The following is a 14,953-nucleotide window of genomic DNA, read 5'->3' on the forward strand; positions in this document are numbered from 1 at the left end:
ACTGCTCTTTTGGTACTTTTTAGCCACGAATAAAAAATTATAAAATAATCAAATGAGAAGAAGACACGTGGAATATCTCATGAGATCACTACCGTACATAAATTCCTTGTGATCACTGTTTCATCATTTCAAATGTCTATTTTGCCCTTTTCGCGCGTCCAGGATACCCTCTTCTCCCTCCCAATTTTCGCTTCCGGTTTCGAATTTCGCAATAATCTTGGAGCCAAAGCTTCCAATATTTTTTGAGAGAATTTTAATATTATTATTATTATTATTATTTATTTTTATAGAGAACAATAACAAAACTATACTATATTTTTGCTATTATATACTATATCCCTTCTGAACATATATATCTCTAATTTCATTTGTATATTTATGAAATCTTGTTTTCGGCGACTCAAAAATTGCAGATACATCTGATTCCATTCGAGCTTCGATTTTAATTTGATTTTTCTGAAAATATTCATTGTTTATTTTCTTCAATCTCACCGATTATAGAATTCTTCTGAATTTTGCTTTTACCTGGTTTCGCTCTTTTGGGATTATAAGTACAATCTGAAAAATTGTGAATGTTATTTGGATTGTGTTTCGGTAACTGATTGATTCATTGAAGTGGTGAGTTTTTGGAACAGTTGAGGTCTGTTTCGGGTTTGAATTAGCCTTGAGATTTGCAGAATTGGGGATTTTGGTTTGACGGATTTGTTGTTTCAATTTGATAATTAGGGTTTTGGTTTTGGAATGGGGGAGGAGAGGATTTTCTGGCGTACAACTTCGCGTGCTACGAGTACAACTGCACGTTACGGAATTTTGATGAAGTGAAGGATGATGGTGAAACGGACGGTGAAAGTGGAAATGCCGAAACTCAAGCGGTGCAAAACGGAGGGAAATGACAGCGGCGGCGAGGGAGAATCGTGTTCGGCGAGTCCGGAGAAATTGAAAACCGATGAACTCTTCACAGTGCCCATAAAGGAATTAGAAGATTACCGCACTAGTTTGGTAGATTCATTTTGTAGAGAAGCTTTGAGTTACGCGGGTGAAGTAGAATCAAGCTTGGGTTTAGCTGGAGCTCCGAGAAGTTTGGCAAAAGCTTTTGAGGTTCATAGCAATAAGCCTCCACTTTTGAAGTCTTCTCGTGGTCGCATTCAAGTGCTGCCTTCAAAGTTCAATGACTCCGTTTTGCCTTCGTGGAGAAAAGAACAAAACCAGCAAGAACAAGAACTACTATGTTTGGATGAGAAGGATGAAGGGGGAGCTTTGCCTCAGAAGAAAAGGTTCAAGCTTGAAGGGTCTAATGTAGATATGCATTTTTTTAAGAATCAACTTATTCATTTGCCTAGTTCTGTAAAATTTGAGGATAAGGAATTTTCTTATATGCAAAGTAAAGATTGTTCTAGAAGTTCTGTGACGTCAGTAGGCGAAGGTGGTTCTTCAGTTGTGGTGGAGAGTGGTGACTGCGAACTGAGGGCAAAGAGGGGATCTATGAGGGCGGATAATTTTACGAAGGAGAAAGTTGGAAAGAAAAAAGATTTCTTTGAGCCCAGAGATTTTGTTTTGGAAGACATAGTGTGGGCAAAATGTGGAAAGAATTACCCTGCTTGGCCTGCTGTGGTGATTGACCCGTTATGCCAAGCACCTGAGGCTGTTCTAAGGGCTTGCATTCCTGGCACTATCTGTGTGATGTTTTATGGCTACTCCAGAAGTGGGCAAAGGGTAATCTCTCTTTCTTGATTAGTAAATTTTTTCTTGGTGTGGCGTATGATTCTGGGTATACAAGTATATAAGAAAAACTGTAACATCTTTTATTTTTGTAAAACTCAACAAGATTCTTGGTACATTGACATACTTGTATACTCAGCTATGGTAAACGGATTAGAACTTCTAAGCTATTGTTGTTTGTAGGATTATGGGTGGGTCAAAGCTGGAATGATCTTTCCTTTCCAAGAGTATATGGACAGGTGTATGATATTCCATTAATCAATTAACTTATGGTAATTTTGGATACTTGAATTTTCACCATTACTTTGTCCAGATTTCAGGGGCAGACTAAATTGTATGGCAGCAGACCAAGTGATTTTCACATGGCAATAGAAGAGGCAATTCTAGCTGAACAGGGCTACACAAATGAATGCCCTGAGATGGAGCAGGAGGCATCTCCAGCAACTAATGACAGTGGAGTTGAAGAGGCTACTGGGTCAAATCAGGAGCTGGAATTCTGTTTCTCTGACCAGGCAAGTTTTCAGAAAGCATCCTTTTTAGGAATAAGATCTGAAATTGAAAATTTGTTGATGTAGGCTTTAATCTAGCCTGTTCTCAGCCTTATGCTATTCTTTTGAGTTTCATTCTTTAGGTTTATATTAATCTTCTTACTCTTTGGAGTATCTATTAAAGCAAGGAGCAAACCTACCTTTTCACTTTTAGTTGAAGTGTTCAAACTTTTGTTGTTGGAGCATTGAGGTTTTGAAATATAATCTTGAAACTGCCATAATGATTTGAAGAATCTTAAGTGGTTCAATTCTGATGACTTCTGGATAATTCTTCCGCAGGATGGATATGATAGGAGGAAAGACACTCAACCATGTGACAGTTGTGGTTTGATTGTTCCATGCCGAACTTTGAAGAAAGTTAAAGATACAACGTCCAAGGCTCAGTTTTCCTGTGAGCATTGTACTAAGGTCATCTGCAATTTTTTTTTTACTATGCAATTCTCTGTATTCACATGTATTTCCTTGGTAAAGAACACATGCTTAAATTCAATATTTATGCTATTCAATTGATACAGTTGTGTTTGTTCTATTAGATCTTTATAATGCAATACTTATTTTCTGCTCCTGATGTACGATTTTCTATGTTGTTCAGTTGAGGAAATCAAAGCAATATTGTGCCATATGCAAGAAAATTTGGCATCATTCAGATGGTGGGAGCTGGGTGAGATTTTTTCGTTTTGATTTTAGTCTTTGATTCCTTGGCTGGCAAACTAGAATAAACTAAGAACCTTTCTTCACTTGATATTCTATAGGTGTGTTGTGATGGTTGTGATGTTTGGGTCCATGTGGAGTGTGCAGATATTTCCAGCAATGCTTTGAAGGTAATTTTTGGATGCATTTTATTGTGTTCTCTCTCTTCTTTTTTCCTAACTTGATCCTGGTGAATGCATGGAAGATTTATCATTTATACCAACCTTTTGCAGAATCTACAGAACACTGATTATTTTTGCCCTGAGTGCAAAGGAAATTCTAACAAAAAAATATTGGGCTCAGTACAGCGGGGACCAAAAGCGAGGTATCTTCTGCTTAAGATGCATTTTGGTTGATGTATCCTATCAAAAGAATACGTTGGACTTGTGTTTGGTTGGTTTATTCCTTGTTCTAGTGTGCTGACTGCCTGTAATGTTTTGTTCTTTGAAATGTTGAAGTTTTTCAAACAGATTAAGAGAGAGCAGTGGAGGTGTGATGCCTGACAAGATTACTGTCGTGTGTACTGGCGTCGAAGGGATTTATTATCCAGATATTCATTTGTAAGTTCTTGAAGTTCTGGAAAGAGAATGCGGTTAGAAAAGGCTGTCATGAAAGTCTTGAAATTCATATGAAAAAAAGAAATCTCTATAGATCTTTGTGAGTGCTAAGGTCAAGTGCCTGCTGCGTCCTGATAACCAATCTTCTATTTTGATCGTACTCTTCTGTCAGAAGCATAATTCGTGAACAGTTTTTGTCATTTAATATACCAAAAAGAATTCTAGTACTATATGAGAAAAACTATTTTCAGTTGGTAACTAGTGTGAAAAACTTGCTTGAAGATAAGGTACTCTTTTGTGATTCAACTAGTCTACTGCAAAATATGTGTAGCACTTCTAATGCTTGATTACTTAACACTTAGCTGCTTTAGGTATAAAGTGCTCTAGTTTTCCTTTTTTTTTTTTAAAGTGCTCTAGTTTACCTCCTTCATTGTTGTCACAGAGTTCAGTGCAAGTGCGGTTCTTGTGGAACAAGGAAGCAAACACTTAGTGAGTGGGAGAAACATACCGGTTGCAGAGCTAAGAAATGGAAGTGCAGCGTGAAAGTAAAGGGCTCAATGATAACACTTGACCAATGGGTGTGTACCAGATTATAAAGTTTCTAAATCATATGTCATCTTCTCTGATATTGTATCTTAGCCCGTCCATTTCATTGCATCCTGTCACTGATAACTGAGTGGATCTACGATTAATGGGATTCTTAAAGAGTTCTATTGCAACAGTCCTCAGTGGTTCATTTTTTGGTGTCAACTTCAGGAAGGTTTTATGTTGTTGGGTAGTGATAGACTAAAAGAATGACTAATAAATAAATGACTAGTTGTTTTTATTTTGCAATATACTTTTTTTTTTCCTTTTGATCGGTGCAACATGCTTTATATAGATCATCCTTGGCGTTTTGTTAAAGTTTTAGGTGGATTTTTGGTAGTCAATAAACATGGTACCATTACCTCAACATTACTTTTCATGGGTGTTCCTTTCAGTTTTTGGTTGAGAAGTCAACTAACTTATAGTGCTTCAAGCAGTGATTTTCTTCTGTTCGTTAATATCTGGAGTAGGTTCTGTTTTATGCTTTTTAATCTTAGTTGTATGGATGCTGCAGCTTTCAGACAATAATGCTCGTAATGTGAGCTATCAGAAGTTAGATCAGCAGCAGCTGTTTGCATTTTTAAGAGGTATGCTCTATTCCTTCTCTACTATTTTACTGGAGTTCCATTGCTGAGCGCCTCTTTTTGTGTGTATTCTGTTGAGCAAGCAATCATCTGTGCTTCTTTTGTTGCAGAGAAGTATGAGCCTGTTCATGCAAAGTGGACTACAGAAAGATGTGCTATATGTAGATGGGTTGAGGATTGGGACTATAATAAAATAATCATATGCAACAGGTATCCCTGTAAAATAAGGATGGACATGTTCCTTTGATTTGGTTGGCGAGATTTTTTTTTCTAGTGTAACTAATGCTGGTGATTCAGGTGCCAAATAGCCGTCCATCAAGAATGCTATGGAGTAAGCAATGGCCAGGATTTTGCTTCATGGGTCTGTCGAGCATGCGAAACCCCTGAAATCGAAAGAGAATGTTGTCTTTGTCCAGTCAAAGGCAAGGCATAGTGTACACCCTGCAATTTTAATAAAACATTTCTCATTACTGGCTTTCTAATCTAGATTTTTGTAAATGATGCTATTGCAGGTGGTGCATTGAAGCCAACTGATATTGATTCCCTGTGGGTTCATGTTACATGTGCATGGTTTCGGCCTGAAGTTGCTTTCCATAATGCTGATAAAATGGAGCCTGCTGCTGGGCTTCTTAGAATTCCTCCGAACACTTTCCTAAAGGTATTTTGGTAACTATATGCAAATATTTGGTGGTATCTTCTTATTCATTTGTTGGGTCTCAATTGTGTCTGCTGCTGATCTGGTTGATGCAATAAGTAGTTTCCTTTTTCTGTCAAAGTATTTCGTTATTGTTGGCTAAAAAAGCTTGGTTATAAATAAATTTGCAGGCATGTGTGATCTGCAAACAAGTTCACGGATCTTGCACTCAATGTTGCAAATGTGCCACCAGCTTTCATGCTATGTGTGCTTTGAGAGCTGGATATCATATGGAAGTAAGCTGCCCACTTTTTCCCTTGTGTATGTTATTCCACAATGATAGTCTCTAAGAAGAGATGCATTCAGTAGTAGAAGAAAGACAATGTGTTAATTTAGTGTAAAATCCAAATATCTTTCATCAAAATTCAGGTTTGGAATGATTATGCTAGGGCATGGCATACCATAGCTGATGGATCTGATTTCATGTTCACAGTTGCTTGCCTTAAATATGGGTGATAACATCTGGACAACTTTTTATTTGTTACCTTGTAAGGGATGAACTTTACCTTTTGTGACCAGCAAGGTCTATAATTCAGTTTCTTTCGAAACATTTTTTTGATAGTTGTGCTATCTTGGTTAGTTATGCTATCTTTTGGGTACTTGCCACCTTCCACCAACACACACACTGGGCGAATAGGCAGATGTGGAGAATTCACTTAGTGTTAGTTCTGCTGGAATTCGAACCTTGGTATCAAGGTTGTTAATCTAACTCTTCACCTATTAGGTTGCCCCTTGGAAACATTATGATTTTTTTTCTTATTGTGGTCATAAAGTTTTGGAATTCCATTAGTTTGAATATAGTTTCGGAAATAGACTATCTACCTCACACAAGGTAGGGGTAAGGTTTGCATACTCTCCACCTTCCCAAAATCCCACTTGTGGGATCACACTGGGCATGTTGCTGCTGTTGTTTGCTTAGTTATGCCATTTGTATTGATGCACATGCTATAGGACTTACATGCTGAAAGTTGCAGTCTCCCAATTTCTTTTCCTTACGTACATAAATGTTAAACTCTGGAACTGCTTTAATTGATCATTTGAATGCATTATGTGTTTCTTCTCTCTTCACATAGGGATGACAAACACTGCAGAGCGGTGCGGTTGTGGGGCAAACCTGCGAAGGCTCCAACTTGCCCCTCCCCTCCCCACATAGCAAAAGTTTATGTTTTCAATCCGCCCCCTCGCATAGACCCTCTCGCATAAACCCCCGCTCCACATATTTTTTTTCTTTTTTAATTGAGTATGATACTAAAATGAAATTCATAATTCTTTTTCATTTTCCTGCTAAGTACTACTCCGTCCAATACATATTAAGTGAATTGTTGGGGGTATGACACACCCCTTAAAAAGTGTTTAAGGACAAACACTAAAGGTTACTTTCCACTTTTACCCTTTTGATTATTTCTAAACTGTTCTCCTAGAAAATGTAAAGTAGTTAAGAACCTCACTAAAAAGAAGGGTAAATATGGAAAAATGTCTCAACAATTCTCTTTTAACTTTGAAAACTTCATTTCTTTTGAACTATGGAAAAAGTTTCAACAATTCACTTAATATGGTCTAGAAGGAGTATTAATTGATATTGAGTTTTTTCCCTCTTTTTTATTCTGTTATTTTCATCTTTATTTGTTTTTTGTTTGTCAATTTCTTTGATCATTTTACTACTTTAGCATTTGTCACAGTTATATAAATACGGCTTGTGTAATTTTGCAATTTGTAATTTTTAAGGATCAACTTATAACCTAACATAGGGTGTGACATTTGCTGAACTAGGAATCTAATGGTCATGTTAATTAGGTCTGGAATTAAATATGGTATACGGTTAAATATACCCCAAATATACCATTCTCATTATACTTTGACACAAATTTGCCCTTAATTTTAACAAAGACACACGTGTCAAGCTTAGATTGAACGATCCACCCCCAATTTTAAATACCCGATTTCTTTAGAAACCCACAAGTTTAACTTGACCCAACTCATTTTCTTTTGTTTTCATCATTTCTTTTGACTGGAAAAAATAGTATCTCTGGAGAGAAAAATAATGAAGAAGCCTATGGAGAATGCTGAACGATTTATAAAATCTAGCTTACACAGACCTATAACAATTATATTGTAATCATTTGCATTAGGTTGATGTCCTTGGCCCTCCATAATTTTCTATAGCCTCAACGATTCAACCACATTACCCTGCTTACAAGAACCGTCCATCATCGTATTATGACCCAGTCAATGTCAATTCCCTCACTTTGCATCTCATTAAGCAAAACTTTAGTTTTTTGCATTAGTCCATCTTTGTAGACAGGGGCGAAGCCACATTGTGGCTAGGGGGTTTATTCGAACCCTCTTTGGCAAAAAATTATACTATTTATACATGGTTAAAATAAATTATATGTATAAATAGTAGATGTCGAACCCTGGCTCCGCCACTGCTTGCAGAAGCCATTTATCAAAGCTTTGGAGGTTTAAGCATAGCTTACAACAACAACATACCCAGTGAAATCCCATTAAGTGGGGCTTGGGAGGGTAGAGTGTACGTAGATCTTACCAGTACCTCGGAGAGGTAGAGACACTGTTTCTAAAAGACCCTCGGCTCAAGTGCATCAAATCCAAGTAAAAGAAGAAGAAAACAATGAAGAAACCATAGTCGTTAATAAGAAAGACATTCTTAAGTTTACAAGAAAGAAACAATAACAAGAAGAAACTTGTGTGATGATCAAAACACAATGCACAACATATATCAAGAACTACAAGTGTACGACTAGTACTATGACAGGCACTAACAAGCCTAAACCTACACACGACAAGACAACACTTCACCTTTACTAACCTTCTACCCTAATATGCAACCTCTACTCCTTTCTATCTAGAGTTATGTCTTCGATGAAGTTCTGTCTAATCACCTCTTCCCGATACTTCTTCGGTTTACCTCTACCCCCTGGTACCCACTATAACCAACCTTTTGTATCTCCTTACTGGGCGTCAATGCACCTTCTTAGCATATGCCCAAACTATCTCAGCCTTGCTTCCCTTATCTTGTCCATCACGGAGACCACTCCTACTTTCTCTTGGATAACCTCATTCTTAATCTTGTTGCTCCTGATATGCATACACATCCATCTCAATATCCTCATCTCCGCAACATGCATCTTCGAAACATGTGAGCATTCTCCATAGGCTTCTTCACGACGTTTCCTTTCTCAGAGATACTATTTTTTTGGCCTGAAGAAGAAAATGATGAAAGGAAATGAAAACGGGTTGGGTCGGGTCAAACATACGGGTTTCTAAAAAACTCAGGTATTTAAAATTGAGGGTGGCTCATTTGATTCTAAGTTTGACATGTATCTCTCCCCTTAATATTAGTGTCAAAATATAATGATAGGATATATTTGGACCCAAAGTATAACAGAAAGGGTATAATTGAATTGAGAGTATAACGAGGAGTATATTTAAAATATTCTTGATAGTACAAGGGTATAGTTGACCCTTTTCCGAATTAAATAAGTACTTTATAATATACCATCAAAAGAGTGACGGTGGACGAGAGAATAGACCTTGCAGATGACAAGTTATTTAAATCTTTAAAATGAAGTATTGAGAATGTACATATTGGAATAATAATATTTATTTTCAATCACTTAGCTATCTTATAACTTAATATTATATTTAGACTCAAGAATTTGTCGTTTTAGTAACTGATTCTGATTCAATATATTTAGCTTTTAGAAAAATAAAAAATAATCTTTCAACTTTCTTTCTAAATATAACTTTCCTGCTTCAATTAGTGGTAATGCCAATTAAGTGAAGAGTTTAAGGAAGAGATATATGGTAATTTAAATAAATACTCGTACCATTAAAATGCATAACAACCAATCTAGTCAAATTTGCTGAATGGATGCAAGAAAATTGCTGACCACCAGGGTATATAATTCCAAACTTGTCGGTTCCAAAATGTGGAGAGGGAACCCACAACCTGCCCACACCCGCCCTAAATTCCTTAAAAAATGTTTCAACCCCCATCACTACCACATAAAGCCAGACTGGCATCGCCCCATATAAGGAAAAACCCGCCCCGCCCTGCCCCACCCCGTCGCCATCTGTACCTTCAGGACAATAGGCAAGGCACTTGAACTATTGGTTGTTCCCTCTATCCCATTTTATGTGATACTTTTCTTATTTATTGTTTGTCCCGACTTCTCTATATTTAGAATTAACTTTGTACTTCCCTTAATGAGTTGATTTATGACCACACAAATATTTATTGTTTGTTTTAAACAAGTTTCAAAAGTCTTGTTTTTTCTTAAGCCTTGTGTCCAGTCTAACACCATCAAATAAAATGGGACTGAACTCTGAAGGAGTAAATGTCTGTATAATGTTTGTTGTCTGTGTTTGTCTATAGTAATGTATAGATATGTAGACATTTTCTTATTAAAAGAAAGTCTGTTTTTATATGTACTTATGTTGGTTTTTTCTCCAATTGGAAGTAATTACCTGATTTGATAATTCAAAATTCTGAATATCAGTTGAACTGCTCAGAGAAGAATGGGATACAGATAACAAGATGGTTATCATATTGCGCCTTCCATAGGTAACATTTATATATTGTACTCTTATTCTTTATCTATTTTCTTCTTGCTTTGTTTCTTATCCTTTTAGATTAGAACCTATGGCATATAAACAATTCTCTCTTTCTATTAAATCTCTTCCTCTTTGACATTATACCTAAGGTTGGTTCCATATAAGCTTTCCAATTAATATTTGTTGGGAAGGAGTTTCTACATTGTTCATTTTCCCCCATGGTTTTGATGTTCACCTAGATATGTTATATGCTTGGATTTCAGGATTCCAGACACAGACAATGTCTTGGTCATGCGGACTCCGTTTGGAGTGTTTTCTACGAAAAGTTTGGTTGAAAGACAAAGTCAAGAACATTGTTCGGGAGGCAAACGGCTCATTTCATCTAAGACTCTTGAACTCCCTGATGCATCTGATGCTGGGAGCAGTAGCTTTGAACCTCTCTCTGCTGCAAGGTGTCGCGTCTTTCAGAGATCTAGCTATAAGGTACTATGTTATTCTATATATTTTATGTGTGGTACGAAATTACTTATTTGTCTTTTGCACCTTAATTCTCGTTATTTTAACAAATATTGTTTTATGATAATCCTTTTTTCGTGTGTGTTAGGGTAGGACATTTTTTTTAATCAAGGATTAATTTCACTAATAGAAGGGAAACTCCTGTATACAAGTATTATAACCAAAAAAAGAGTAACCTACAAAATAAATTGTTCCTACAAAAGACCCATTCCTCAAATATATAAAAGGCTATTCTCCAAATGTTTATCAAGTTCAGTTCCTTCAGAAGCTCTACTATTCTCTCTCCAACCTTTATGAGGCTATGGATCAATGTCCATGCCATGCATTTCCTCTCTTGTCTTCTGAGATCCCAGTTTAACAAATCATATGTATCGTCCCCGACATAGTCCAATATAGTACCTTGTCATCTCAGAATCTCCAACCATGAATCTACCTGACAATGCAGTAGAAGTTGATCCACACCCTCTCCCGAGTTTTTGCATGTAAAACTTTAACTTACTCATGTGCTATTCCTTTTCCTCATATATTCAGCTGCCCAAATCGCTCCTCTAGTCATCAGCCATACGAAGACACAGCTTTCTTTGTGGTATGGGAATCCAGACTGCAACATGTGACAAAACCGTCACATCTCTTGTAAGCATCTTGGCGTGATGGGATTTATTGGGACTTTTACTGAGAAACGACCAGTCGATCACCATTCCCTAACTAATTCTGGGGGTAGAATTTGTTGTAGAGCATCTCAAGCATGTTTTGAAATTCCGCTCTCTCCCAATCCTGAATATCTCTCTTGAATTGGAGATCCCAAAAGAACATTTCCTTGTGTCTTCCAGATTTCTTGGATTGTCATCCCCTCTTGGCATGAAAAAGGGCAGCCTGGTGCACTAAAGCTCCTGCTATGCGCGGGGTCCGGGGAAGTGCCTGACCACAAGGGTTTATTTTACGCAGCCTTACCTTGCATTTTTGCCAGAGGCTGTTTCCAAGGCTTGAACCCGTGACCTCCTGGTCACATGGCAACAACTTTACCAGTTACTATAAATGTTTGGGTATATGACTCTCAAGATGTTATGCCACACTACCTCTGTCTTCAAAAACTTACCTTAGCCCCCATCCCTACGTACCCTGAAAGTTATGTTACCACTAAGTTCCTCCCACCCCTTCAAGATTTTTCTCCAAAGGCTGCACCCAAAAAGAGTAATGTTTCTAGCTCTCCACCCTTTCATTACCCCATATTTTTCCTCTATCACCTCCATCTGTAGTGCATGCTCCTCTGTAATCTCCAAAGGCACATTCTTAACAAGACCCTGTTAAATGCCAAGAGATACCAAACCAAGAAAAAACTAACTTTGGACTTTCGACAGTTTTCAACCAACTTTCCTCTGTGCTAAAATTGCTTTCTTGTTTTATTAATGGTTCAATAGAGCCCTGTGCCAGAATTCCGATATGGTAAAGCTATCAAACTGCACTCTTTGATAATAAAAGAGAGTTTATTGACGTGAGGAAAGATTGCCAAGTTGAGAAAAATTCCTCTATGAATGGTGAAGAGCTCAAATTGGAAAAGAACAGAGCAAAATTGTTGTCTCGTTTTATTAATGCTTCAATAGAGCCACACCAATCAAACTGTCAAGACTCTTTTCTTAGAACACTAGAAAATCCTTGTTTGCCACGCAAAATCTTCTCTCATATGCTACTGTAAAAATTTGTGCATGTTTTTCTGATGAAACTTGTTAAATTGATGACACACACCAAGGGTGCTGTATCATCAGCTTGATTTATCTTCGAACCCCCAAACCCTGGTTGAATGTATTTCATTGGAAAATATAGTACCCAGTACTTGTACATCATTCCATGTAACATGGACGATGCTTTGGTACCTTTGACTCTATCTTCATTGAAGACAACCAATCCGCTTTTTGCTATATATAGATATATATGTATATACTTGGTTTGTCATTAAAAAAAGTTTCATAAAGATGGCCTGTAACAAGTAATTCATGTTAAATTAAAAAGTCTAAAACTGGAGGAAACCTTATCATAACAAATGAAATGGGTGAGAGCAAGTGTATGAGTTGGAGATGCTAGCAAGAAGAGTACATTAATTGCAGGAAAGTGATCAATTAATTTTATCAGTGTCCCCCTTTTTGTATTCTTTGTATCTAATTTCTTGATCTATACGAGAAAGATTCCTTGATTTTTTTTTTCTCGTCTCTAATTTGATTCTGTTTTGTCTAGAGGGCTGGACAAGAGGCAGTTTTTCACCGACTGATGGGGCCAAGGCGTCATTCCTTAGAAGCAATAGATTGTTTAAGTGCACTAGAAGTATGTAATGTGTTTCTTGTGTTTTAGAATCCAACTTGTGTTGTAACACCAGCTAATTGATTAGTTTTTCCTTCTCTTATTCTTATGTTTGCAGTTGACTAGAGATGTGAAGGCTTTTTCAACACTCAAAGAGCGTCTGATCCATCTACAGGTAAATAATCTTCTCTTTGTACTGCATGAGGACTGATTGCTTATTCTAAGGAATATTATCCCTGTTAATGTGCAACTACTCAAACTACCACCTTGTATTCCGAGTTGCATGATACCTGTTGACTCCAATTAATTCCACAACTAAATTTCACACTACCATTTCTTACTTCCATACTCGAGCAACTATAATTGTGGCGAGGTATTTATCAGAGTAAGGAATATAAATGCAGAGAATAGAATCTGGAACACATGCTTCAGTAACTGCAAATACATTTGAAACCAAACTTACTCTCTTTCTTTTTAATCAGATGATGGAAAATCGAAGAGTTTGTTTTGGTAAATCTGGAATACATGGATGGGGCCTCTTTGCACGACGAAACATTCAAGAAGGAGAAATGGTACTTTTCATGATTGAGTGGAATGTTAGAAGAATTTTTTAGTTACTGTTATGAAGGTTTTAATTTGGATTTTGAAGTGATCCACTTTTTTGGCTGCTTCTCTAGGTCCTTGAGTATCGTGGGGAGAAGGTGCGGCGTAGTATTGCTGATCTAAGAGAGGCACGATATCGACTGGAGGGAAAAGATTGTTATGTGAGTCTATTTCATTACTTTATGTGTGGGGTTGTCATGTGTACATGTGCCTAGACATGTGTTGTCTTGTCTTGTCTTAAACATGTGAATACGAGTCTGATTTCATTACACAGCGGTCTAGAAATATTCTTTTTTTTTTCCGTATGGAATCATTAGTTTAACTTCTTTTAAGGTTGCTAAAGATCTCGTATTGCCCTGTATCCTATAATCTGTACTCCAGTCGAAGGATAAGGGTAAGGATGGTTCAGAAATTGTCGAGCCCATAATGTTAATAATCTCTTAGCTAAGATCTGTTGCTTCTTAAAGGTTAATTGTCTCACTCAGCCATTGATGCTAACGCATGCTCTCTCCGTGCAGCTGTTTAAGGTAAGCGAAGAAGTGGTAATAGATGCGACAAATAAAGGGAATATTGCACGCTTAATCAATCATTCGGTAGGCTGTTGTTTTCATCGTCAAACTTCTGTTTGAGTTTATTTTGCTGCCTGGGCCTTTTGGTTTCTTATTTCTCTACCATATAAGTGCCTCTTTTGCTGACATTTTATTCAAATTCAGATTATGTGCTTGTTTATTTTTGGTGGTTAAGCTTTTTTTTTTTGTATCTCATGTAGTGCATGCCCAGTTGCTATGCGAGGATCTTGAGTCTGGGTGAAGAGGAGAGCCGGATAGTTCTTATAGCTAAACGCAATGTCTCAGCTGGTGATGAGTTGACGTATGACAGCTTCTTGTTTTTCTCTTCTGTGAATCATCTTGTTCATTCGGTTTCTGATTGGCTTTTCCAATCTGTTAATTAATGCTTCATCTTGTTTAACAGGTATGATTATTTGTTTGACCCGGATGAGCATGATGATCTTAAAGTGCCCTGCCTATGTGGAGCTCCCAATTGCCGAAAGTTCATGAACTAGTGTAGCTGATGTACAGGATTTGTCGTACAGTGACATGCTAACATACATGAATACAAGAAATATCTTTTCTTTCTTCTTTTGGTTTTGTTTTTATAATAGCAACCATTTTTGTCATTCTCAGTCCAATTGAATTTTAAGTTGCAAATAAAGTATATGCACCATCTATTTAGCTGGCCTTTTTCATCTCCTTCATGTCATGAAAGCTTCACACCAAAGGTAAAAGGATAAAATTGTTGAATTTTGCAACGTGTGTTGGATTTATTTGGCAGAAGAGGGCTAAAGTGCCATTGCGCTTTTTGATCTCTAGCTTTATATTCAGGGGATAGTTATTCATTTAGTTTAATTAATTATTTGTGTTAAAGTTCATTCCAATATATCAGTTTTGCCGTTGTATTAGTTCATATCAAACTTCAAAAGAGTAAGGCGTACAAAAGTTATTGAATGTTGTATTCAAACTTCAGTATTATTATGTGCATAGTTTAAACTTCAAAAAGGAGTAAGATGGAGAGGACGAAAATTACTAATAT

General features: G+C 36.9%; 1 protein-coding gene across 1 annotated transcript; it reads left to right on the forward strand.

The window, feature by feature from the left end:
* The first annotated feature begins 383 nt into the window (after positions 1-383).
* LOC129886457 (histone-lysine N-methyltransferase ATX3) lies at positions 384-14,616 on the forward strand. Its single transcript, XM_055961153.1, has 23 exons — positions 384-1,713; positions 1,903-1,958; positions 2,033-2,231; positions 2,547-2,675; positions 2,860-2,928; positions 3,020-3,088; positions 3,191-3,282; positions 3,416-3,517; positions 3,957-4,092; positions 4,614-4,686; positions 4,794-4,893; positions 4,981-5,105; positions 5,196-5,341; positions 5,509-5,613; positions 9,898-9,962; positions 10,216-10,435; positions 12,698-12,784; positions 12,879-12,935; positions 13,243-13,332; positions 13,438-13,524; positions 13,882-13,956; positions 14,133-14,233; positions 14,336-14,616. The coding sequence occupies exons 1-23, from the start codon at positions 826-828 to the stop codon at positions 14,424-14,426; spliced, it is 3,162 nt and encodes a 1,053-aa protein (XP_055817128.1). The 5' UTR covers positions 384-825; the 3' UTR covers positions 14,427-14,616.
* Positions 14,617-14,953: the final 337 nt, after the last annotated feature.

This window comes from Solanum dulcamara, chromosome 4 (assembly GCF_947179165.1).
Source record: "Solanum dulcamara chromosome 4, daSolDulc1.2, whole genome shotgun sequence".
Taxonomy (NCBI): domain Eukaryota; kingdom Viridiplantae; phylum Streptophyta; class Magnoliopsida; order Solanales; family Solanaceae; genus Solanum; species Solanum dulcamara.